At 40.3% G+C, this 25,013-nt stretch overlaps 1 protein-coding gene across 1 annotated transcript in view; it reads left to right on the forward strand.

The window, feature by feature from the left end:
• ARMC2 (armadillo repeat containing 2) overlaps positions 1-25,013 on the forward strand; it is a 67,181-nt gene that overhangs the window by 24,471 nt on the left and 17,697 nt on the right. Inside the window, exons 6-13 of the mRNA XM_056856201.1 lie at positions 24-195; positions 2,247-2,442; positions 8,936-9,018; positions 11,096-11,182; positions 14,294-14,469; positions 17,033-17,135; positions 18,291-18,511; positions 24,606-24,751. Of these exons, the coding sequence (XP_056712179.1) occupies positions 24-195; positions 2,247-2,442; positions 8,936-9,018; positions 11,096-11,182; positions 14,294-14,469; positions 17,033-17,135; positions 18,291-18,511; positions 24,606-24,751 (1,184 nt within the window). The remainder of the gene's footprint in view (positions 1-23; positions 196-2,246; positions 2,443-8,935; positions 9,019-11,095; positions 11,183-14,293; positions 14,470-17,032; positions 17,136-18,290; positions 18,512-24,605; positions 24,752-25,013) is intronic.

The raw sequence follows: 25,013 nt of genomic DNA on the forward strand, positions 1-25,013 counted from the left end.
TTTTGTTGTTTTTATTGCAACAGAAGCCAAAGATGCCGTTATCTTTCACGAGCAATGAAGAGTATCACATTTCTCCCCCTAAGCCGCCAGTGGATTCAGAGGAGATTAGAAAGGTCAGAAATGCCCATACACGTTTGTTTAGAACTGCCTCTCATGGAAATCTTCTCAATGATAAAATGTTCAATTCAGTTGAGAGTAAGTTCGCTTCCATTTCATTCTTTTTACCAACATGATCCGTTAAAGAATTTGTTTTGACTGTGAGGTTGATCTATCTCAGTGGTTCCCAGACTTTTGGGCCACCTCCCCCTTAGTTCCATAAACTCATCCCCAGTGCCCTACCTTATAAAAAGCATGACCCACTAAGGAAGTTTGGAGATTGATATTGCTCGCAACGGCCTATATTGCGTTTGAATAGAGTTAACTTTGAAATATACATAGAGGACAGATTTGGCCTTAATAAGATTGTCTTCATTTTGTTGCAACTGCAAATTCATTTCATTGAACTTTACAGATAGTTCAGCTATCCTCTAGGCTGAAAGTTCTGACCTCCCACAAGCCCCTGGGATGCAACTAAGAATCTTCCGTCTTGGGCAGGTGTTCTGATCTCTCTCTCACACACACCCTTGTCACAATGGATAATTTAATGGAAAAATTGCCCCTCCAGTTGCCCCTCAGGTGGCCGTTGGTGTCCCGTCTCCCCATGTTCTGGGATTTGGTGAGCAGTTGGAACACCACCATGCTGGTACCTTCCTCACACAGCCTCATGGGAGAGGGCTGTGTGAAGCAGCACTGATAGACCAAAATAACTTTTACTTATTTACCAGCGTGGTGTAGTGGTTAAGAGCGGTGGTTTGGAGCGGTGGAGTCTGATCTGGAGAACTGGGTTTGATTCCCCACTCCTCCACCTGAGCGGCGGAGACTAATTTGGTGAACTAGATTTGTTTCCCCACTCCTCCACACAAAGCCAGCTGGGTGACCTTGAGCAAGTCACATTCTCTCAGCTTCACCTACTTCACAGGGTGTCTGTTGTGGGGAGGGGAAGGGAAGGTGATTGTAAGCCGGTTGGAGTCTCCCTTAAGTGGTAGAGAAAGTCGGCATATAAAAACCAAATCTTCTTCTTTTGGAATGCTAATATAGATTTTTGCATCAGTTTGATTGCATTTGCAGATAGTTTCTTCAAACTGTTTGATTAAACTTTTAAAATAACAAATAAAAGAAGAAGAGTTGGGTTTTATATCCCTCTCAAAGCGGCTTACAACCCCCTTCCCCCCCCCCACAACAGGCACCTTGTGAGGTAGGTGGGGCTGAGAGAGTTCTGAGAGAACTGTGACCAGCCCAAGGTCACCCTTCAGGCTTCATGTGTCGGAGTGGGGGATCAAACCTGGTTCTCCATATTAGAGTTCTACCGCTCTTAACCACTACACCACACTGGATCTCAAATACAGCATTTGTAGTGTTCAAAATCATGTGGTCTTGATATGAGTCATTTCACAATAATCTCACAGAATACAATTTGTTTTACGTGGCCATGATCTAGGCTAAACTCATCATTACTAATGCTGCAGGATAGAAAATGTTCTTGTGCAGAGGTTAGAGAGCAGAGTTTTTATGCAGGCATAAAGATTCAAGGCCTTAATATGTACTTAATCTTTAAAAATTCAGGGCTGGGGGAAGGCCATGTTTTATTGCAGGGGTCCTCAACCTTTTTGAGCCCACCGGCACATTTGGAATTCTGACACAGCATGGTGGGTGCAGCATCATAATGGTCTGCCCCAAATGGCTGCTGCAGGAGACGGAGCCAACCACAAAATGATTGCCACAGCTTAACTTCAGTAACACAGTGTAGATCCTTGTGCTGTGGTGGCAGCTGCTGCCCAAGCAGCATTTAAAAAAAACTCTGCAGGCCAGTCAAATCTCCAGTAGTCATTCAGAAGCCTTGCTGGGCAGAAGTCCTACCTGGCCTCATCTACTTCCTAAAAACACTTGGTAGATGCCATGGTGCCCATGGGGAACACGTCAGGGACCCCTGTTTTATCGGAATGATCTTTGCTACAAAGAGAGCTAATCTGCATTGATTCATTTGATATATATATGCCTTTTTCTTAGTTGATGATGGTTAGCATGGACAGTTATTAAAAAACTAAGAAAAATATGATACAAAATTCTTGTGACACTTCAAAGACGTCTTGCTGTGTTTTTGCCTTATAAGAATATTTTAACAAAGTAGTGACTCTTGGTTAATGCAGGCAAGAGACTGAATTTTGAAGAACAAACTACCCTGGGTGATGTTTCAAGAAGCAATGAAAATTTTTCAGCAAAACTAACAGTCCAGTCAGGCTTTGAAGATGAGGGTCTGCCATTAACTTACAAAGAGCATAATGATAAGGTAGCCTGTTCGGAAATGACAGAAATAGCAACGCCATCTCAAGTCATCAGTAAAAGGTCAGCCCTTTCCATTTGTCTTTATTGTTGTGGGGGAAGAGGCATTTTCATACAGGATACTTAAAAGCATATTGGTGCCTTTCATAGTATTTGTTTTATATATAATTTTGTTTTGTATGTGGGAGAGTACGTGGAAGATGTTCAAATCCATTTGGCTGTACGTTAGAGACAGCAGCAGCACTGATATGCTAAAGTAACTATTCTTTTGGAACTTTTAGTAGAGATTTGTGCATCAATTGTGTGACATACGCAGATGGTACAGTCAAACAGTTGTAATGTATATAGTATTTGTAATGTTCAAAATCTGGAAGCGAGTCTTGATCTGAGTCACTTTTGCAAATTGACTTCTTGCAGAGTTAAATCTGTTTTATGCAGCCAACAAGTGAAGCTGGCAACTTATGTGAGGCAAGCAGCACCCTTTTTGTGCAGTTTATCCCCGCCCCTTTTTGTGTACTAGTTTGGCAGTGCTGGGAGAATAAGGCTACTGAGGGGCCTTTGGGAATGGTGCCTGGCATGGCTGGCAGCCCTGCTGCCATCACCACGCATATGCCATCTGCTCCCGACATTCCTTACCATGCGCTTTTTCACTTTATTTAGAACATTTCTATGCCACATGTCCAGGGCGGCTTACAAAATAAAACCATAAAACACCATAAGTTATTCATTAAAACCCAGCCAGAGCATAAAAATAAAATATTGATCATCTTAAAATGAGTCTCACACAGTTTCAAGCTAAAAGCAATTATCTGCTGGTGAACAGGGCAGATTGAGTTCTGAAGATGAGAGCAAGTACTTTCCTTTTGCGCTGGTGGTGGGGTTCTGTTGCCTGATCTTACACTTTGCGACTGCTAAAAATTGTAAAACAATTGAAAATTGGTAGACTGTTTGCCATGTATTCCTTAACTTTGTATACGAGCATACCTCTGAGATATTGCGGGTTTAGTTCCCCACCACCTCAATAAAGCGAATATCACAATAAAGCGAGTCACATGAATGTTTTTTGTTTCCCAGTGCATTTAAAGGTTATGTTTACACTATTCTGTAGTCTATTAAGTGTGCAATAGCATTATGTCTAAAAATGTACTGTAATAATAATGAGAAAGTTTGAAATATTGCGAGAATTATCAAAATGTGACCCAAAGACACGAAGTCAGCACATGCTATTGGAAAAATGGCGCTGATAGACTTGCTCGAAAATGCAATATCTGCGAGGTGCAAGAAAATGAAGCGCAATAAGACGAGGTGTGCCTACATCCCTGTTTTGTTCCAATAGCAAATCAGGTGAGAGACACATATAAAGCCACACATTCGCATCTAGGCCCAAGTTCTTAATTGAGTTTCTGGTTTATATTATTTCAAGTTTCTTGTACTTTTCATTCTTGGAAGACCAGAAGTATGTTTCTCCTCAATTGCCTGCAGAAGGGTTATTTTTTTTATTAATAATACGGGCACCTGATAATCAAGTGCTTAGAAGCCCGGTTAGAGGGTTTTCGCTGAATTCCCTAGAAGAGTGTTTCAGCAGCAACAAAAATTGGACCCATTTTATTCACTGGCAGTGACTATTTGCTTGTGATGTCCTTAATGTCATTAAGGTGAGTGAGATGCTTGTTTAGTTTCCATTTGGTGCTGAATTCACTAATGGTTATTGGCCCCTAGGTCCACTTATCTTGCTTGCCAGAGCATCTGCTTTGCTTAGGATTGATCAGGGCTGTGTACATGCAATTTCATTCTGTTGTTGATGAATCTGCCAGTTTAGAGAGGTCATGAGATATAGTAATATCTAATTAATTCTCACATTTGGTATCCAGAGCTTTCTCTTCCACCAAATAAAATCTACTCTGTGTCAGATCTCCTGGTCATGCCAGCTGTTGATCAATGCCCACATTTCTAAAATAAGCTGCTATCATTGTTTGAGTTCCCTTTGGTTATTTAAAAATATTTTGTATTGATACATAGTAGTACAATCAGCTGAAATGTAACCCTGGTAACACTGATAACTAAACGCTGATTGTCTGAGGACTGTTTTTATATCATCATGAATGGAAAACAGGTTTTGTCCTGGATGCAACTTAAGTCTGAACCTTCTACAATATATTAAAAAGGCCAAAACAAAAGTGTAAAGGGAATGAACTTAAAGGACTGAAAGGGAGTGCTAAACACTGAACACTTGAAATTGGGGAAAAAGTAAAGGAAACTGGACAGATAGTGAAAAGAAGTAGATATAGAGCGAGGAATACTAATGTGATTTGTGTTACTTCAATGTACTGTCCATTTTGGGATGGTGAATTCCATAAGCTATATACCTATATACTGGCCTTCCAAAATTTGCTTTTGTTCTACTTTTGTTCTGCTCTTGGTGGAGATTAGTACCTAGTGAATACTTGATTGTAAAAGGTTTGGTCTCTACTGTGATTCATAATTTATGAGACTCTACCTCACAGAGTGATAATTATTAAATTCATGGGTATGCTCAAGTGCTTAATTTTGGCGCTTACTTTCCCAAATTGTTGTTGCAAAGTTATTTATTCACCTTCAACTAAATTGATATATTTCTCTCTATACTCCTCCTTTACATTTCCTTGACTGTTACTACCTTTGAACACTAGATGTTTAACTGCCGTGCAGTTTGAATCAGATTGTTCTATTTTAGCTTCACCGAGGTTACTGAATATGGTTTGACAATGCCTAATTATGGTACTGAAGTAGTCTGAAGGATTAAAAAAATCTTATGTAAGTGGATTGTTGCCCTTTAAGACCGAGAATTTGTACTGACAGGAAAAATAGATTCTAATAGGTGTCTCGTTTTAAATATATGCAGTTTGTTCAGGTGCGTGTTTGGAGTTACATTTGTTTTTCAGGCTTCAAGATTGTAACATCCTCTTCTGATTGGTGTTTCCCCCGTTTTATTTCTATCGTGTGCTCCAGTTCCTGGAATGCAAAAATGTATTTGAAGCACAAATATGTCATCCGAAGTAATGCCCAGTAGTTTCATTGACAATGTAGGCAGTAGACATAATTTTGCTTTTAAATTTTTACTCTTAAGAAGATGGCTCCAAATTACCATTGAACAGTATAAATAGGAAAGACCTCTGAAATCCAAGAAAACTTCTGCCTTCTTAATTATTTATCAAAACTCAGATGATTGCCCTTATCCAAGAAATCCTATAGGTCCAAGGATCATACAGATCACATTGTCCATGTGGAACTCTGTTGTTTGGGTTGAGGTGAAATTGGAAATTCACTGCAGGTTTCACAGAAAAGTGCTACAGGTATTACAGATAATTTTTAACCCAACACATTTTTGTATGCAAGTTAATATATAAATTTTGTATCAGCATAAATTGCTCTATGAGAGGGACACTTTAAGAGTTTAAAGATAACATCCAGATCCAGTTCATTATCTCCTGGCAGTAATCATTGTGGTCCTTTTAGCCCTCTCTATAGGAACAGAAGCATGTCAGCATTTTATGTTTAATAATGGCGACCTCTTGTGGTGTATGGTTTCATTGCAGTATGTTTAGTTTTTCTTAGCAAAACACCATATGGAGTAGTTATGCTCCCATGTGGGGTTATATTCCTCTTGTAAAGCCAGGTTCACAGTGTGGGAGTGCTGCCTGACACAGCACTCACCTTGGAAAACCAGGTGGTTTCAGTGATTCAGAGTGCTTTTGCCCAGCTTTGGCTGATGCGTCAGCTGTGCCTGTTGCTGGTTCAGTCAGATATAGTCATAGTGATCCATGCCTTAGTTACACCTAGACTGGACTGTTGCAATGTGTTCTCCTTGGGGCTACCCTTGAAGAGTGTTCAGAAGCTGCAGCTAGATTGCTGGTTGGGACCAGCTACTGGAAGCATGTGACCCTGATACTACAGCAATTACACTGGCTACTGATCTGTTCCTGACCTCAATTCAAGGTGTTGTTTTTGTCCTTTAAAGCTGTACATAGCTTGGGACTGGGGTACCTGAAGGACCATCTTCTCCCACACATTCCAACCTGGAAATTAAGATAGCAGGGTGAGGACCTCCTGATGGTCCCGCCGATCAAAGAAGTTCTTCTGGTGGTCACATAAGAGAGGGCCTTTTTGGTAACAGTCCCATACTTATAGAACAACCTCCCCAGGGAAGTGCTCCTGGCTCCCTCACTAATGATCTTCAGGAGGCAGCTAAAGACAGTTTTATTTAGGACAGCATTTGACTAATTTGGCTTTATTTATTGGCAGTCCTAATTGGAGTTTTAAACATGATTTTATGGGTTTTTAAATGGGTTTATTTATATTGTTTTTGTTTTGTTTTGTTTTTGGTAATCATTTTATTTATATTGTAAGTCACCTTGAGTTCCGTAAGGGAGAAAGGCGGCTAATAAATGTTTTAAATAAACAATAAACAAAGTTCTTCTTAAAGCTAATATAAATCTGAAATATTAAACAACATTTTAGCAATCTGACAATCTCGCTTATGACATACAGTGAGGGGAAAAAGTATTTGATCCCCTGCTAAATTTGCCCGTTTGCCCTCTGACGAAAAAATGACCAGTCCATAATTTTTATGGTAGGTTTATTGTAGCTGTGAGAGACAGAATAACAACAGGAAAAACCCCAGAAACCCAGAAGACAAAAGTCAGAGATTTATGTGCATTATAATGAGTGAAATAAGTATTTGATCCCCTATCAACCAGACAGATTAGGGTTAGGGTTAGGGTTCTGCTGTCGACAGAAGCAATCAATCCATCAGATTCCAAACTAGCCACCATGGCCAAGACCAAAGAGCTGTCCAAGGATGTCAGGGACAAGATTGTAGACCTGCACAAGGCTGGACTGGGCTACAAGACTATTGCCAAGCAGCTTGATGAGAAGGTGACAACCCTAACCCTAACTGTCAACCTCCCTCGGTCTGGGGCTCCATGCAAGATCTCATCTTGTGGAGTTGCAATGATCATGAGAATGGTGATGAAGCAGTCCAGAACTACACGGGGGCAACTTGTCAATGATCTCAGGGCAGCTGGGACCATAGTCACCATGAAAACAGTTGGTAACACACTACGCCGTGAAGGACTGAGATCTTGCAGAGCCCGCAAGGTCCCCTTGCTCAAGACAGCACATGTACAGGCCCGTCTGCAGTTTGCCAATGCACATCTGAATGACCCAGAGGAGAACTGTTGTGGTCAGATGAGACCAAAATCGAGCTCTTCGGCATCAACTCAACTCACCGTGTTTGGAGGAGGAGGAATGCTGCCTACGACCCCAAGAACACCATCCCCACCGTCAAACATGGAGGGGGACATATTATGCTTTGGGGGTGTTTTTCTGCTAAGGGGACAGGACACCTTCACCGCATCGAAGGGACGATGGACGGGACCATGTATCGTCAAATCTTGGGTGAGCACCTCCTTCCCTCAGCCAGGGCATTGAAAATGGGTCGAGGATGGGTATTCCAGCATGACAATGACGCAAAACACACGGCCAAGGCAACAAAGGAGTGGCTCAAGAAGAAGCACATTAAGGTCCTGGAGTGGCCTAGCCAGTCTCCAAACCTTAATCCCATTGAAAATCTGTGGAGGGAGCTGAAGGTTTGAGTAGCTACACATCAGCCTCGAAATCTTACTGACTTGGAGAGGATCTGCAAAGAGGAGTGGGACAAAATACCTCTTGAGATGTGTGCAAACCTGGTGGCCACCTACAAGAAACGTATGACCTCTGTAATTGCCAACAAGGGTTTTGCCACCAAGTACTAAGTCATGTTTTGCAAAGGGATCAAATACTTATTTCACTCATTATGATGCACATCAATCTCTGACTTTTGTCTTCTGGGTTTCTGGGGGTTTTCCTGTTGTTATTCTGTCTCTCACAGCTACAATAGACCTACCATAAAAATTATGGACTGGTAATTTCTTCGTCAGAGGGCAAACGGGCAAATTCAGCAGGGGATCAAATACTTTTTTCCCTCACTGTAAGGGGCTGTGATTTGGAGTGTGTGTGTGTGTGTGGGGGGGACATGGTAAGGATAAAATTCCTTTTTTGCCTTTCTCTCCCAGTTAGGAATTCCTATATGGTATCTGCTCCACCCCTTAAATGGATATTTGTATGGTCCTCACACAGGATTGGCTAACACTACTGGTTGGTGGTATTGTATATTGTAAACTCTAACTGGATCACTAGAGGATTTGGGGGGTTGTGGCTTGACATAAACTTAGCTCTTTATTGGAACCTTTCCATCCTTATACTGGCCTGGAGTTAGCATATGTTCACTAGTTTTTGCCTGAGTGAAGGGTATGTGCATTAGCTATGGGGATGGTTTGGAGACAGAATCAGGGGATTGATCGGTCTCCCAACTATTTTTTTATAAACGTGTGCTTCAGTTCTAGGCTATGCGTCCCATTTGCCAAAAGCCTTCTCATAGCTAGTTGTACGACTGAGAGCACTTTTATGTATATAAATTGGATTGCTTACCTGTATTTTGATCTGTGTGAATGCTTTCCCCCCTCCCTCCTGTTTTTAGTGACCAGGATCATCCTAAGAGATCAGGCAGGCCTTCATCATGTCCAGACAACACTAATTGGATTAAATCTGATGCTAAGACAGGTACACCATGCAGTACTGGTTTAACATAATTTTTAAAGTCCTTTATCAGTTTCCTTTCTCGTATATTACTGTACCGAATCAGCAGTTTTAAAGAACAATGCCTCCTGGGGAGTGTGAAGACCACTACTTATAGCTGAGACCAATGCCTTCCTTGGCTTGTAAACTCTTGCAGCGGGGCACTGGGTCCTTTAATACTGAGAATTGTCTGTGCCTCTTTGGCAGAAGGGGTTTTCCAAAGCTACTGAAAAAGGCAATTATGAGACCATTACTCGAGAAGGCCTGTTTAGGTAAGAAGGTCTTGACAAATTTTAGACCTGTTACAAACTTTCCCTTTTGGGGGAAGGTTTTTCAGTGTGCAGTAGCAGAGCAATTCTAGGAATACCTGCAGAAGATAATCCTTGAATCTTTTCAGTCTAGCTTGAGGACAAAGACTACTTTAGTAGTGCTAATGGACAATCTCTTGTCTTTGGATAAGTAAAAGAAATAACTCTCTGTTGTTAGATCTTTGGAAATCCTTTGATATGGTGGACCATGCCGTACTGCCTGAAAAGTGATGTAGGTCTAGGTGGGGAAGTGTTGAGGCAGGCCATTCCTCAAGGCAGGAGCCACAACAGAGAATGTGCAGGTGCAGGCTGTTCCTGATCTTAACCATTTGCAGGGTGGAACCCTCAGAAGGCTTTTCTTGGGATGAGTAAATGCTGTGGACCAGAGTTGGAGGGGCAGTCATGCAGTTAGGCCATGAAGGGCTTTGTAGGTGATGACCATTACCTTGAATTGAACCCCCCGACAGTGATCAGTAACCAGTTGAGCCTTGTAGAGTGTGAAGCTTCAACAAGTTAGTTAAAAGTTAAGTTAAAAGTAAAAAAAAACATTTTTTTACAGTGAAAGAGGATTAAATTGTTTAACCTGTAAATTTTTAATTTGCTGCTTAAAATGGTTTTAATCCAGTTTTATTCTGTTTTTGCTGCTGTTCTTATCTTGATGTGTTTATTGTTATTTATAGCTATAGATCGTTGTAAGCCACCTTGCAGATGTTTATGTGGAGAGGCAGAGCCTATTTTAAATAAATAAATACAAAATTATATTAGCAGTTTGGGAATGTTGTGATGGCACGTCAGGCAACATTTACTTCTGTATAGAATTAGGGTGCAAATCACCCAAATGATTTCCTCACACAGCAGTGTAGATTAGAAAAAACAAGAAAATGAAACTTATTTTTCAATATGTATAAGGAACTTAGCTATTTATATCATCCTAACAGATTGTTGGTAAACCCTTCTATTCCTAAATACAAAATACTGAAATAGGACGATATTGTGGTATAAAATGTGACTGTTGTACCAACTCTAAACTTCTGTTTTGCTTTTCCAGTCTATTTTTGCTATAGGAAGAGCAGGGAAGCAGGTGAATGGATTTGGGGCTGTCAGAGCTGTGAGTCCTGATCATCTGCTTGTTAGTTAACATTTAGCTCTGGACCAAGTAGGCCTGCCCACCCCCACCACCCCTGCCAGCTCTAGCACCTCCCTCCCGTTCAGAACACTTTTGTTCTTGCAGAATCCTTTCTAGAAAGATTTGCGTGGCCCAAAAATTTTTAATCCTCTGAACTGATCCCCTGTTGTGTGTGTTAAGTGCCGTCAAGTCGCTTCCGACTCATGGCGACTAAGTCAAAATTTAATGTACTTGTAGCCAAATAAGCGATCAAGTGAAGACAGTGTTCAACTTGCTAAACCTCAGTGTTGCTAAGGCTCTTGCACTTCCCTGCTAAAAACAGCAGCCAATGAATGTAGACCAGTGTCATCTTTGTGGCCAAAATGCAAAGCTGTGGTTATGACAGATAAACCACTGAGAGAGAAAAATATCTTGAACTTGTCGGTGTCTGATTTATAGAGTTTCCTGTTGTTTTTCTTTTAAGATAGATTGAGAGATTGATTTTGCCTTTTGATTCTATATGTTGTATCATTCTTTTTGTTACCAAATTACAAAGTATTAAATTTGCAGTGTTTTCATAGCTTTGTTCTGTGAGCATTTGAAAACTTGTATGTGCATTTTTTAAAAGCCCCATGGTTACAAATTTCAGAAAATAATTTGGGAGTGAATGAAACTGACGAGGAAGAAAACTACTGGAATATGAGAATTTTGACAATTTTACATGAATTAGAGACTGGTATGTAATCTTTTTTGTATAACATCTATTTTCGCTGTCATAAAATTATTTGTTCATTGCTTTGAGAAATTCACAGGTTGTGAGTGGTTCTGAGTTTGCTCCTGAATTACCTCCTAACCTTGCAGGTTGCTTATAGATCTGCATTGATTTGTCTTTCTATACTTTTTAACCCTGCCAAGGATATCTCATTTATATTCTATAAGAAGCTTAGAGTAGCATACATGCCCCCCCCCCATTTTGTCCAGATAACAAACCACGTGAGGTAGGTTAGGCTGACTGGCCAAAGCTACCCAGTGAGCTATGTGGCTGAGTTAGGATTTGAACCCTTGTCTCCCGAGGCCTAGTTCAACACTCTAATGACTATACCACACTGACTATGGTTTCATGGTTTTAAGAGCCTGGTTGCTGCTTCTGAACCCAGGAATCCACAACCTGGCCTTTGAAATTCTGTTTGGTTTTTGAAATTCTGTTTGGTTACCTTCTGCTTGGTTTTTGGTTTTTTAATTGACTGTCCCCTTTAATTGACAGTCAACTGACTCTCAACCGCTGTCAGCAGATTGTGTCTCCTGGAGCATGCTCAGTCCTCATCAGACCATTTCTGATGTTTTTTTCAGGGGAGATTTCTTATGATAATTTATACAGCCGTGTTCTTCTGCATGAGAGCCAGCTTGGCGTAGTGGTTAAGGTGTCAGACTAGGACTGGGGAAACCCAGGTTCAAATCCCCACTCTCACCATGGAAGCTTGCTGGGTGACCTTGGGCCAGTCAGTCACACACTCTCAGCCCTGACCCTGGATAGTATTTGGATGGGAGACCTGCAAGGAATACCAGGGTTGTGATGTGGAGGCAGGCAATGGCAAACCACCTCCCAACATCTCTTGCCTTGAAAACCCCTCCGGAGTAACCATAAGTCAGCTGTGACTTGACGGGGAAAAAATTATTCTGCATAACTGGGAAGCCTCTTCTGTATGTAGAAAATGCTATAATGTCTCTGTGTAGCCTGGTTGCTTCTTTCATAACTGCAACAAGCCTTCCATGTAATTACTAAATATTATTATTTCCAGTAATCTATATGTATTAACAATACATAAGGGTCTGCGACAGCAGCTCAAAGAATGTGCCCTAAAGGTCCCACAGGTGTTAAAGTCCACTATGAATACTTCAAAGTGCTTCTTTTATACGTTGTACCTGCAGCTATCATATCAAACCCCCGTCAATCAGCCACTCCTTCCCCCCTTTTTTTAGTTTAAAAAGAGATTTATATCTTAGCTATGCATGCATAATAACACTGGCCCACTGTTTATAACTGTAGTCAGTAGGTAGACTCAGTAATTTTACCAGATAAGTGCTCATGAAGGATAATAACTCACAGTCTCAGGCACTTTGGGAGTGGGATGGGGGTGATTGTCTGTTCGTGCTCTCCTAAATGGTACCTATGCAGTTTAGCTTGAGATCTTGAAGCCATCACAGCAGCCTCCTTGTGCTGCTGTCGTTTGGGTGATCTCCTTCAGCCCACACATAGTGCTGAACTATGCTATGTTATGGAGGACAAGAAAGGGATTTTGGCCCACAGCAGACATGGAAACTGGGGCAAAGCTGCCCTTGGCAAAATCAGTAGTAAAAGAGGGGTCGGTTTTTCTTGAGGCACAGCATTTGCTTTTTTGGGAGCACCTAAAGGAGGTTCCTGGATTGAGCCTATAGTTCTTAAAGTAGAAATTATGTTTGTTACTGGATCAGCGGAATGCTGTAGACATAGTTTATCTGGATTGTAGTAAGGCTTTTGATAAGGTTCCCCATAATATTCTTGTTGACAAATTGGGAAAATATGATTTAGATCCTGTTACTGTTAGGTGGATCTGTAATGGGTCGACAGATCACACCGAAAGAGTGCTTGTTAATAGTTCCTCATCCACTTGGAGAGGAGTGACTAGTGGAGTGCCTCAGAGATCTGTCCTGGGCCTTGTGTTGTTCAATATCTTTATAAATGATTTGGATGAAGGAATAGAGTGGATGCTTATTAAATGTGCAGATGATACTAAATTGGGATGGGTAGCAAATACGGTAGAAGAGAGCCAGGATACAGGATGATGAATTGGGCTTGACAGGCTGGAGAATTGGGCTAAAACCAATAGATTGTATTTTAACAGAGATAAATGAAAAGTTCTGCATTTAGGTAGGAAAAATCAAATGCATAATTACAGGATGGGGGAGACTTGTCTGAGCAGTAGTGTGCGCGAAAAGGATCTTGGGGTCTTAGTAGACCGAACACTGAACATGAGTCAGCAGTGTGATGTGGTAGTTAAAAGGGCAAATGCTATCTTGGGCTGCATCAACAGAAGAATAGTGTCCAGATCATGTGAAGTGATGGTATCGTTTTTCTCTGCTCTAGTTAGGCCTCACCTAGAGTATTGTGTTCAGTTTTGGGCACCACAATTTAAGAAGAATGTAGACAAGCTGGAAAGTGTCCAGAGGAGGGCAACGAAGATGGTGAGGGGTCTGGAGACCAAGTTCAATGAGGAAAGGTTGAAGGAGCTGGGTATGTTTAGCCTCAAGAGAAGAAGACTGAGAGGGGATATGATAACCATCTTCAAGTACTTGAAGGGCTGTCATATAGAGGATGATGCCAAGTTGTTTTCTGTTGCCCCAGAAGGTCAGACCAGAACCAACGGGTTGAAATTAAATGAAAAGAGTTTCCGTCTAGACATTAGGAAGAATTTTCTAACAGTTAGAGCAGTTCCTCAGTGGAACAGACTTGCTCGAGAGGTGGTAAGTGCTCCTTCTCTGGTGGTTTTAAAGCAGAGGCTAGATGGCCATCTGTCAGCATTGCTGATTCTATGACCTTAGGCAGTTCATGAGAGTGAGGGCATATTGGTTATCTTCTGGGCATGGAGTAGGGGTCACTGGGGGTTTGTGGGGGGGAAGTAGTTATGAATTTCCTGCATTGCGCAGGGGGTTGGACTAGATGACCCTGGTGGTCCCTTCCAACTCTATGATTCTGTGTCATGACTTGCTTTATTTTTCTTCTGGTTAATTTTTGTTTTTGTTTTGCTCAGCTGTTTAACGAATATAACTTGATATTTAATGTTGCTTTCTTCTTTTTTGTATCAAACAGAGGACAATGTAGAAAGCCTATGCCATGCCTGTGACATTCTCTATCAAGCTTTGGAGGAAGGAAATATGCTTGGCAAGCGATTTAAAAAGAGAACTTTGTTTCTGAAGACTTTGTATAAATTATGTGACATTGCTTCAGATCCACTTGGCCTGAAACTAGCAAAAATAATTCTGGGCGTGAGTTGAACTACTTAGTGATGATGGGCAGTGTGATAGCTAATATATTCTGTGAACTTGGTGCTTGTGTGAAATTGCATTTTGTATCTTGCAAAATGCATTGAGTTGAATTAAATTGCTAGAATAACTATTCAGAATGAGCAGCAGAATTCCTCAGTGTACCTGCTGATCAAAAGTTTTTGTATTTATGTGTGTGTGCTGTCAAGTTGCAGCTGACTTATGGTGACCTGGTAGGGTCTTCAAGGCAAGAGACCTTTGGAGGTGGTTTGCCATTGCCTGCCTCCGAGCCACGACCCTGGTATTCCTTGGAGGTCTCCCATCCAAATACTAGCTAGGACCAACCCTGTTTAGCTTCTGAGATCTGACTAGTTCAGGCTGGCCTGGGGCTATCCAGGTCAGGGTGATCAAAATTTAGCTGTAATTTTGTCCATTTCATATGCTTCCTGTAATGGTAGATTCATTTTGAAATTCAGGAGCTTAAAGTATTGAAAGTAAGAAAAGTATAAATAACAGTACCTTGAAGGTACATTAACTGCGATTAGTCAATACTTTAAAAATTAACAATAAGCATGGTTATACCCACAAGAGATAACTAATGCTTTGACAGAGTTTTTCACTTCATGTCACTGAACCCAACCATCTTAGCCTGAATGGGTTTCCTTGCTTTCAAGTAAGAGCTTCCAGGACCTGGATATTTCAGAGTGACAGCAATACTAATAACATATCCTCACTGGTACCTGAACAGCTGACAATGAGCCCGAGAGAGAAATGGCAAAATAACCCCTCAAATAAAAGCATAACAAAGAAAGCCATTGGGCATGGTCATAGAGAGGAGAGGGAAATTATGTAAGCCAACCCTGAGCTCCCTGGAGGACGGGTGGGATATGGAACTATATTAGATAAATCATATTATGCCTTCTACTCCCAGAAATAAGAAGTTTTTTTTAGAATAAAACTTGTATAAAGTACACTCTTAATTTGATATACTTTTGATCATTCTAAAAAGCATCTTATCTTTTTGATCGTTTCTCATCAAAAGCCTCTTTGTACTCTTCTAAAGTGTTTAGTAATTATTGATTCTGAACCACTGTTAATTTGTTCATGGTCTTTAATTCAGGATGGTAAATAATAATAATAATAATCCTAGTAGTATGTATTCATTTAGCTGCAGATTATAGAGTTACTGACCTAGTTATAACATTGAAATATAAGATGGGGAAGGCGTTGGCTTTGGTAGACCATCAGTTTGCAAGGCTGTAGGCTTAGCTTTCCTTGTATAGATGTTTTTGTATATAAAAGCTGTGTGATTATTTTAATAAAGATTTTATATATTAAAAATAATAATAAGGAACACAGTATAGTGAATCCTTTAATGGTACTAGAGTGGTTTTTAATCCCTATATAATATATCCCTTGGTTAAAGAAAGTATATTTGTCATAAAGTCCAAATTTGAAAGTAGCATTTGTCAGGATCTTCTAGTGTGAGTGTGTATTTATATTTCATGAGTCTTTAAGAACCCGGATATCCCAGGCTAGCCTGATCTTGTCAGATCTCGCAAGCTAAGCAGGGTCTACCCTGGCAAGTATTGGGGTGGGAGACCTCCAAGGAATACCAGGGTCGCTATGCAGAGGAAGGCAATGGCAAACCACCTCTGAACGGCTCTTGCCTTGAAAACCCCACCAGGGGTCGCCATAAGGCAGATGTGACCTAATGGCAAAAAAAAAGAAAAAGAGAAAAAACCTTGATGCCTGGTTCTCAGTGAGCGGCACATTGAACTATTCTTCCCTCATTCCCTCATGTTTTGACCACCTGGTATCCCAACATAAGGTTCCCTGGATACAACTTGTGTTTCCCACAGCAGCTGTGGGGAACGGCTTCTTTAAAAAAAAAATGAGCTCAAAGGGGTTCGGAGTGGTGCTGCAGCGGGAGGGAGGGCTCCTGCCTGCCTCCCTCTGAAGGCATTTTCTTGGTCAAAAACTGCACTAGTGTATTTGTGCACAGTTAGCAAAATTAGGCAAATAACTCAGGCGCGCACACACACACACAGGACTGTTTGTTTTCTCCGAACTCAAATCTTTAAAAACAGTAACATTTACTTTGGCTCTTAGCCAGTGAGCTGTAGTGGTTAGAGTGCTGCACTAGCACCTGGGAGGCCCAGGTTCGAATCCCCAGTTGGCCATGGAAGCTTGCTGTGGTGACCGTGGGTCAGTCACACACGCTCAGCCTCACCAATGGAGAAAAGGAGAAGGATGTCAGCTGATTTGGGTACGCACTGGGAACAAAGGCAGGAAATAAAAGTAGTAAGTAAATAATCACAGATATGCCTGTAAAACTACACTAAAGTAAAAACATTGAGTTGTTGTTTTTATCCCAATTCTTGGAGTCCTTTGTTTGGGCTAAACATAAGGTTCCTACCTCCCAGATTTTATACAGTAAATTAAAGGGGAAAAATTAGAAATAAGATAATTAAATTATATATTTTCTCTTGAATAAGTTGGTAAAGGATCAGTTATTATTTCATTGGCATGACTTCCCCCCCCCCTCTTTCCATCCTATTTGCAGTTGAAAGTGAGTGGAAAAAACCTGCTTAATGTCTGCAAACTTGTATTTAAAATTAGTAGAAATGAAAAAAACGATTCCCTCATTCAGAGTGATCAGATATTGGGTATGTACTCTATTTTATACATATTATTCTCTCTCTACCTCATACTGCTTCTTAATTTATTAGTTTTAAGCAGACTACTAAACTATAAAGAACTAGACCACATCTAAATGGCTGCAAAGATCAATCACAAGGGCATAAAATTTCACAACTGAAAGAGTTATACGTCTACAATTATCTTCTAATAAAAGAGGTAATGTCTCCGCTTAATCTGTATTTTGGAACAAATAAAAATTAAAATATTTCTAGCCTGATTAAAATAGTTTCATTCAAAAGTCATATGATAGAGAGTATCTACACAACTTGCACCGCAGTCACATACTCTTTCAGAGTATGGTATCTTAAGATACTTCCTTTGCAAGACTTTTGATGGTAAGCTATTTAGGCACACCAACATAAAGGCACGCCTATACCAAGGAACAGTCAAATATGAACAGTAGTCGGGAAACTGGCCAGATGGAAGAATACTGACAAACTGGGTGGAACAAACACATCGTGCTCTACAAATTGTATTGTTGTAATTGTACCCAAATAAATGTTTCTTAATCATGCTCATAGCTTCCTGTCTGGTGATTGAAGGGAGTCCAAGGAAAGATCGAGGAGCTGAAGTTGTTGCTCTACACATTTATCCCAATGGGAAACATAAAAATCCTCCCTGATCAATCCGAGGTAGCCCTCTTGGGTGTTTGAATGTATAATTTTAAGATCAAAGGCCTTCATCCAAGCCTGAGCTTCAAGAGATGATTGTCCCAGGTCTGCTTGGAGGGCCGCCCCTGCTATACAATTTGGAATTCCAGAGATGGAACATAGGAATTTAAGAAGAATTTAATCAAAGGACTGACCTATTTTGTCAATCCAGATACCAGCCCCGTATATATTACTGAAAACTTGCTCATATGTGGTGAAAAATTGATGGAAACTAGAACTAATGTTTCTTCTGTTACATGATGACCATTTTTAATATAGTAATTAAAAGCTTCCGTGATTGGTGATCTGCATTCAAACAAGGACAGTAAAGCTGATTTACTTCTATGAACAACCATTTGTTACAACCATTTAAACTATCTGGATCACTTCAAAGTAAACTATGACAAAGTGTCTTCTACTTTAAAGAAAGAAGAAGATCATCATCATTAATACTCCTGGTTTTCTCCATAGATTCTCTGCTGAAAATTCTGAGAGGTGAAGAACTGCAAGCAAACACAGAAGCCTTTATCTATTGTATTGGTGCGCTAAAATTTATTTCTGGAAATACAAGCCTTGTTCATGAAATGTGCCACAAGGGAACGCTTGAAGTTCTGGTTCAATTTATGAAGCAGATTAATTTAATTAATGAAAATGAGGCACATTTTTGCAGCTCAGGACACCTCTTGGTCCAGGTCAGAATTAAGGTTTTATTTCAGCAAGTAAAGAATTTGTGTGTGTATTGCTGAAAGAGTTCTATATGTATTTAGATACAGTAATTGTTTTACAAGTATAGTAATCCAAATGTAACAGTGACTAATTTAAGTTTCTTTGATTCCAGTGGGATGTCATTTTTTTCTTACTGAAAGAAAAGTATAATATTCCATGTAACAACTAAGGAGGGGCGGGGGAGAGAGAGCACCAGCATGGTGTAGTGGTTAAAAGTGGTGAACTCTAATCTGGAGAACCTGATTCGATTCCCCACCCCTCCACATGAAGCCTGCTGGGTGACCTTGGGCTAGTCACAGTTCTCTCAGAACTCTCTCAGCCTCACCTACCTCACAAGGTGTCTGTTGCAGGGAGGGGAAGGGAAGGAGATTGTAAGCCACTTTGAGACTCCTTAAAGGTAGGGGAAAATGGGGTATAAAAACCAACTCTTCTTCATCATCTCTTGAGTAAACTTAAGTTCTTTGAAGGATTGTTCATGTAGTTGTGGATCATGGTTCACCATCTCCCAGGAACAGCATGAGGGGTGCATTTTGAGCTTCAGTGCAAGAAAGTTGCACTTCATAGACACGGTAACGCTGTAATGGCTCCAAGTCTATGTCTGAATCAAGCCTTACAGTGCAATCCCCAGCAGAGTTGCATCTGAAAATATTACTGTGCTCTGTTAATATGCAGTAGGTGAAAACCCTCTTCCACCTTTGGAAAAGATAGTATACCTTTTAAGTATTGCAACAAAGAAGACTGGAAAAGCAAAGCAGAGAAAAAAGAAAAAAAACACCAACTAAGTAAGAAAAGTATAGCACATGAATTGGAGGAGATGGAATCGGTGCTGGGAATGAGTCACTGAGAAGAAAGGTTCCAATAACAACGGATTGCCAAATAACAGTTGTTAACTAAGTTAATAAAATATTTAAAATCACTTTGAAGAGTCCAGAACATGGTGGGGGGTTAGCTTACAATACATGCAGAGTGTGACCCAGGAGATTTTATAAAGTACTTTTGTGTTACCTGCCATGACAATATCACATTCTAAAATGTTAATAGCCAGCACAGCTTTCTACAAATGATGCACATTTCATATGCAGAAGAATGAGAAAAGAAAACCTCAAGAATCAAAGTTCAAAATCAAAAGAGTATATAATTAAGCATACTATGAGAGCACTTTTACTGGGAATGGAGAATTCTTATTGCATTGCATAGAATTACAGACTAGCCAAATTCTACCATGCAGCAGCCATGAATGGCATTTGTTGCTAATACGGCAGCACCAATCCCAGCGCTGTGTCAGTGTAACTTTCTTAGTTTTATCCTATGAATCAGTTATAACAATGCAAGGAGTCTTGCTGTGATGAAAGAGGTGAAGAGCAGTGATTTTGCCTTCTCCTCAGTTCAGTCACCTATGTTCTAGGGTTTATTCCCCACAGTGGTCCACCAACTGGCTGGCTGGAGGCTGATGGGGGAAAGAAAAGGCAGCTAACATCTGTCTCTGTTAACACCATCTGTTGGCAGTGCGTAGGAACCAACTTTCCCTGGACCCACAGGCAGTATATTACTGTTGCATGACAAAACTAAATATTAATGACAAGTTGTGTAGTAATCTGTGTCTGGCTGTTGCAGATACAGGTTGAGTATCCAAAGTGCTTTGGAGCAGAAGTGTTTTGGATTTTGGATTTTTTTGGATTTTTGAATATTTGCATATACATAATGAGATATCTTGAGGATGGGACTCTAAACACGAAATTCATGTATGTTTTATATACACCTTATACACATAGCCTAAAGGTAATTTTTACCATATTTTTGCTAATTTTCTGCATTTGGGGCATTGTGGGAAACTTGCCATTGGCATGACCATCCTGCACACGTGCCATTTTATTATCCTTTGTGGGCACTCAAAAAGTTTTAAATTTTGGATATCGGGTTTTCGGATAAGGGATACTCAACCTGTAACTCCTTATTTAGTATTTACTCAATTTCTTTCTGATGCGTTGGTTGATAGATGTATGTGAGTTAACTATTCAGTCTGTTTCCATTGCTTATTGAGTGTAGTTGGGTTATTAGAACCTGTAATTTAATATTTCCTTAGGGTTCATTCAAATGGCTGGTATGTGAGAGAGATGGGGAGTACTTCATTAAGAGGCTTTTGTAGGTTCTGTCGTTGCTGATTTTGTATTGCAGCTGTGCAGTCATGCAGACCTACAAGTCCATTTTAGTCCATTTTAACTGTTGACAGTTTGCTTGAAGATCAGCCCAGTTCCCATGTAGACTGTAGGCATCGGACACACCGATTAAGCCCGCTTGTGGTCAGTTGCAAAAGCCTCCATCTGGAAGCAGTAAACAAAATGGAGAACCATAGGCAACGGAGGAAAGCTCTTGTCAAAATTGTTTGAATCACTTGCTCACTCTAACTTAGGTGAATGGCTTGGTTGTGAAGTGTTGCGAAGGCCAGCACATACAAATTAGATCCTTGCTTATCATGGCTGCTTAAATTGAGCAAATGAACTGATTGGTTTACTGGCTAGCATTATTAATGAGAAGCAGGGAAGGTTTTCTTACATATTAGAAGAAACGGTTGTTATGTCTTTGTTTTTAAAAATAAACTTTATTGGATAAGGACAACCTGACCAGTTGTAGATCTTTGTCAATCCCTTTGAGGGGGGTGTAAAATAATCAGCATGTATTGGCCAAGGAACTTACAGGCATTCCTGAATGTTATTTATTTTCTTAGCTCTTATCTCTCTTCAAACCTGGGTTTGGGAAAGAAATTAGATTGGTAAACAAGGGGTATGATCTTAAATCTATAGATTGACTAGATCAGGGCTTCTTAAACTTTTTCCACTCACTACCCCTTTTTGCCCGAGAAATTTTTACCCAACCCCGGTATATAAAATAGGAATGCACATCAAACATTTACTGATAATAAAGCAAATAATTTTTTTGCGATCTCGACATTCAGTTATGCGACCCCATATGGGGTTGTGATCCACAGTTTAAGAAGCTTTGGACTAGATAACTGTCTTGGTGATGATTCTATTGGATCTGTAAGCAGTTTTTAATACAGTGGATTATTCTGTTGATAGCGGCATTCTTTTTTTAATATCTGGTGTGTATCTCAGGATACAAGATACCTCAATGGTTTAGGTCTTTTTCTGTCTGAAAAAAAAACCTCATTTTTCACTGGGGATCTACCTGGGTGCTTACGTATGTAGTCCTGTAGGGATCAGTTCTCCTGCCTGTACTGTAATATCTATATGAAGCTGTTGAGTGAGATCATGTGTACCTGAGGATGCTGACATAATCAGTATGTTCTATATTTTACTAAGTATCAAGGAATTATATTCATAACTGATTATTTATTCAAACTAAAAAAGTTCCAGTGCAGTTTACAGCAAAATTAAAAACCGTAAAAGCCAATAAAAACAGTGAAATATAGTTAACAGTAACAGTCAGTTTATCAGTACTGCCACTCCCCTTAACACATTATTTCTTATTGATCTCACTCATTTGTTTCTATTCTGAATCAATATCATGAAATCATGGGCAAATGGTTGAGGCTGAACTGAAACTGCATCCAGAAAAGTTGGAGGTGATGCTGATAGAGGATGCCCATGTTCTCAGAGGAATGGATTTATCTCTAATACATGGGGTTATTATTGCCCTGTCCGATCACATTAAAAACCTGGATGCTGGCCTTGCCACTGAGAAAGAAGTTGTTACTATATTCAGAAATGTATCCTCCCATTTACATCTTCTTCAGAGGCTCTTGTGTGACCGTGGTCTTGGTATTTTCTTTCCTGACGTTTCGCCAGCAGCTGTGGCAGGCATCTTCAGAGGCTGTTTTCCTTTTTTAATCAGTCCTTGCTATACTGGATCCATGCTTTGGCAGCTTCTAGGCCTGACCGCTGTCTTCAAAGCCAACCCCATGTACAGTGCACTACATTGCCCAGCCTATGGTCAGATCCTGGATGGCATGATCATAGTTCACCAGTCTTGTGTCAGCAGTACTGTTACCAGTTTACCTCCAAGCTCTATTCAAGGTGCTAGTTTTAGACTTTAAATCCCTTCATGCCCTGAGCCCCATGTATCTGACGGAACATCTCTCTCCCTACTACATCTGCTAACATCTGGCCAACCAGCATTATTAATGCTCTATGTTTGCCAGGTATGATCAAAGATGTCCTCATTTAGAACTTTGGAATCCACTCCAGGAGGTAATAGAGAAAGCTCAACCCCTTATTAAACTTCTGTAAAGGATGCAACATCTTTCTTTTCCAACAAGCTTTTGGCTGAATTTTTGATTGCTATGACTGGGTGTTGTTTCTTTGAGGAAGAGCCGACAAGCAGGAAGTTGATCCTTTTGACTGGTCTGTACCCTTATGGCAAGTTTAGAAAAAAATATAGAATTGGTATTTTCCCCCCTTATTCCATTATTTAAGGAGTAACAGCAATCTCAGAGAGAGGCAATTTTCAAAGGAGATTAGAAAAGGGATGGAGAACTGGTGAAGCAAAGAGCTGTGAGATGGATGTTCTATGTAGCAGCAGCAGTGGATGAGAAAGCACTTTTGCCAATACCTGTGGTGATGGAACATGGGAAATAGTGCCTTATGATTGGCAAGAGCAGAATACAAAAATAGGAGGCACAGATCAAATTAAGGCCCTCTCTGACTTGTTCTAAGGAGCAGTGGGAATGAATTTTACTTCTGTCATATAGAAAAGTTGATGCCATTTGGGGTAATGTTGAGGCACCTTGAAATATTATGGGAAAAGCAGGTTATAAATATTGTAAGCAAATAATACATCACCTGATTAATCACCACCATCAATATTAATGTTGTGGTCATCTTTGACCAGAGGTAGGGAGGGGGTATACATCCAAGACAGCTGTATTCCTGATAGAATTGACTTCATCTAGTACAACCAGAAAAGGTGCAGAAACGGCAACTAAAATGATCAAGGGCTATTAGAAAAGGCCAAAGTGTGATAGTGTTTTTCAGGAAAAAATAAGGGCACGATGTCAGTTTGTACATTATTAATAGCACAGTTAGGGTCAAGATGAAAGCTTACAGAAGAGAGGTAAGTATTTGCCATGTGATCCAAGCCATCACCTGGAGAAAAGGCCCTTGCATAGCTCCCTGAAACTACAAACTTGATCATTTACAGGGAGGATGACACCCTGTAGTATCACTACTTTCCCTTATCAACTGACCGCCCAGTGCAATCCTCGCTGTCTTGTCTGTATTGAGCTTCAGTTTATTCACCTTCATCAAGCCCTTTTCAGGCAGTCTTGCTGGGAAGAAATACTGCATATGATTCTGGCAGAAAGGAGAAATGGATCTGATGGCATATTACTCTAAATCCACAAACAGTCTCTCTTAGAGGTAGTGTAGGTCCTTCTGAAACTCCATGGGACAGTTCCCACTGAGAAGAGCAGCAGTCACTCTGTACCATTTTCTAGAACTTTCTTAGTAAGGGAAGAGTAGAAGCACTGCAAGATATTATTCCCTACTCCCAGTCTACAGAATTGATCCAGAAGGAAGCTGAAGTTGATAGTACTGCAAATGTCTGAGAGAACCAGGAGAATCAGCAAGGAGAATTAGTCTCTCTCCTGAGCTTCAAACCAGATTGAAACAGGTCTGCTTCATCCAAGAATATATGGAACTATCCAGCCACTGCGTAATCTACTACCTTTGGCTAAAAAGGGATAGTTGGTCATATTGTTGTACAGTTCCGTGCTCAGCTTTGAAGAAGGCAAACCCCCCAAGGGATAAGCAAACTATTCAAGTGTCTCCTGTTAAGGGGGGAAAATAATAGTTTCGGGGGGGTTTTAATGGAAAAAGATAAACGTGACATCTACAGTCTTGTTTTTTTTTTAAAAAAAACTTTCGCTTGTATCACTGTTTCATGTTCTTATTTCTAAATAGCCCATAGCAGAAATACTAATGTTTGCAGAGATTGACAGGGCTGCCAGCAGAAGATGCCTAGGCTAGACTTAACCATGTTCAAAAGTGCCTGGGATTCATAATTATGTAATGATTTCTTAATGCTTAAATTTCTTTCCTACAGCTAACTGCTACTTTGCGAAACTTGGTTGACTTGCCTCAATCACGGTGTGAACTCCTGAGCTATGGAGCCATTCCAGAGCTTTGTCTGATGATGGAAAAACGTATGAATGACAAGGATATATGTACCAATGTGGCCAGAATATTCAGGTACCTATTTCTTTTTTTGTATTATAACACAGTTTTAACCTATTAGCATACATTTTAGAAGCTGCTACTTTATTGGGGCTACAGATTTTGGGTTTTATTCCTTTTGAAATACTGCATGTCATCATCTCATGTTCATATGTAGTTCCTATCGCTGAAACATTGTTTTGGATTTTGTTTTGGTGGGAAAATATTAGGTTGGGTTCAACAGCCATGAATGGAGAGGAGTTTGGTGATCTTTTCCAATTCCTCCCTCCCACAACCT

This window comes from Euleptes europaea, chromosome 10, assembly GCF_029931775.1.
Source record: "Euleptes europaea isolate rEulEur1 chromosome 10, rEulEur1.hap1, whole genome shotgun sequence".
Taxonomy (NCBI): domain Eukaryota; kingdom Metazoa; phylum Chordata; class Lepidosauria; order Squamata; family Sphaerodactylidae; genus Euleptes; species Euleptes europaea.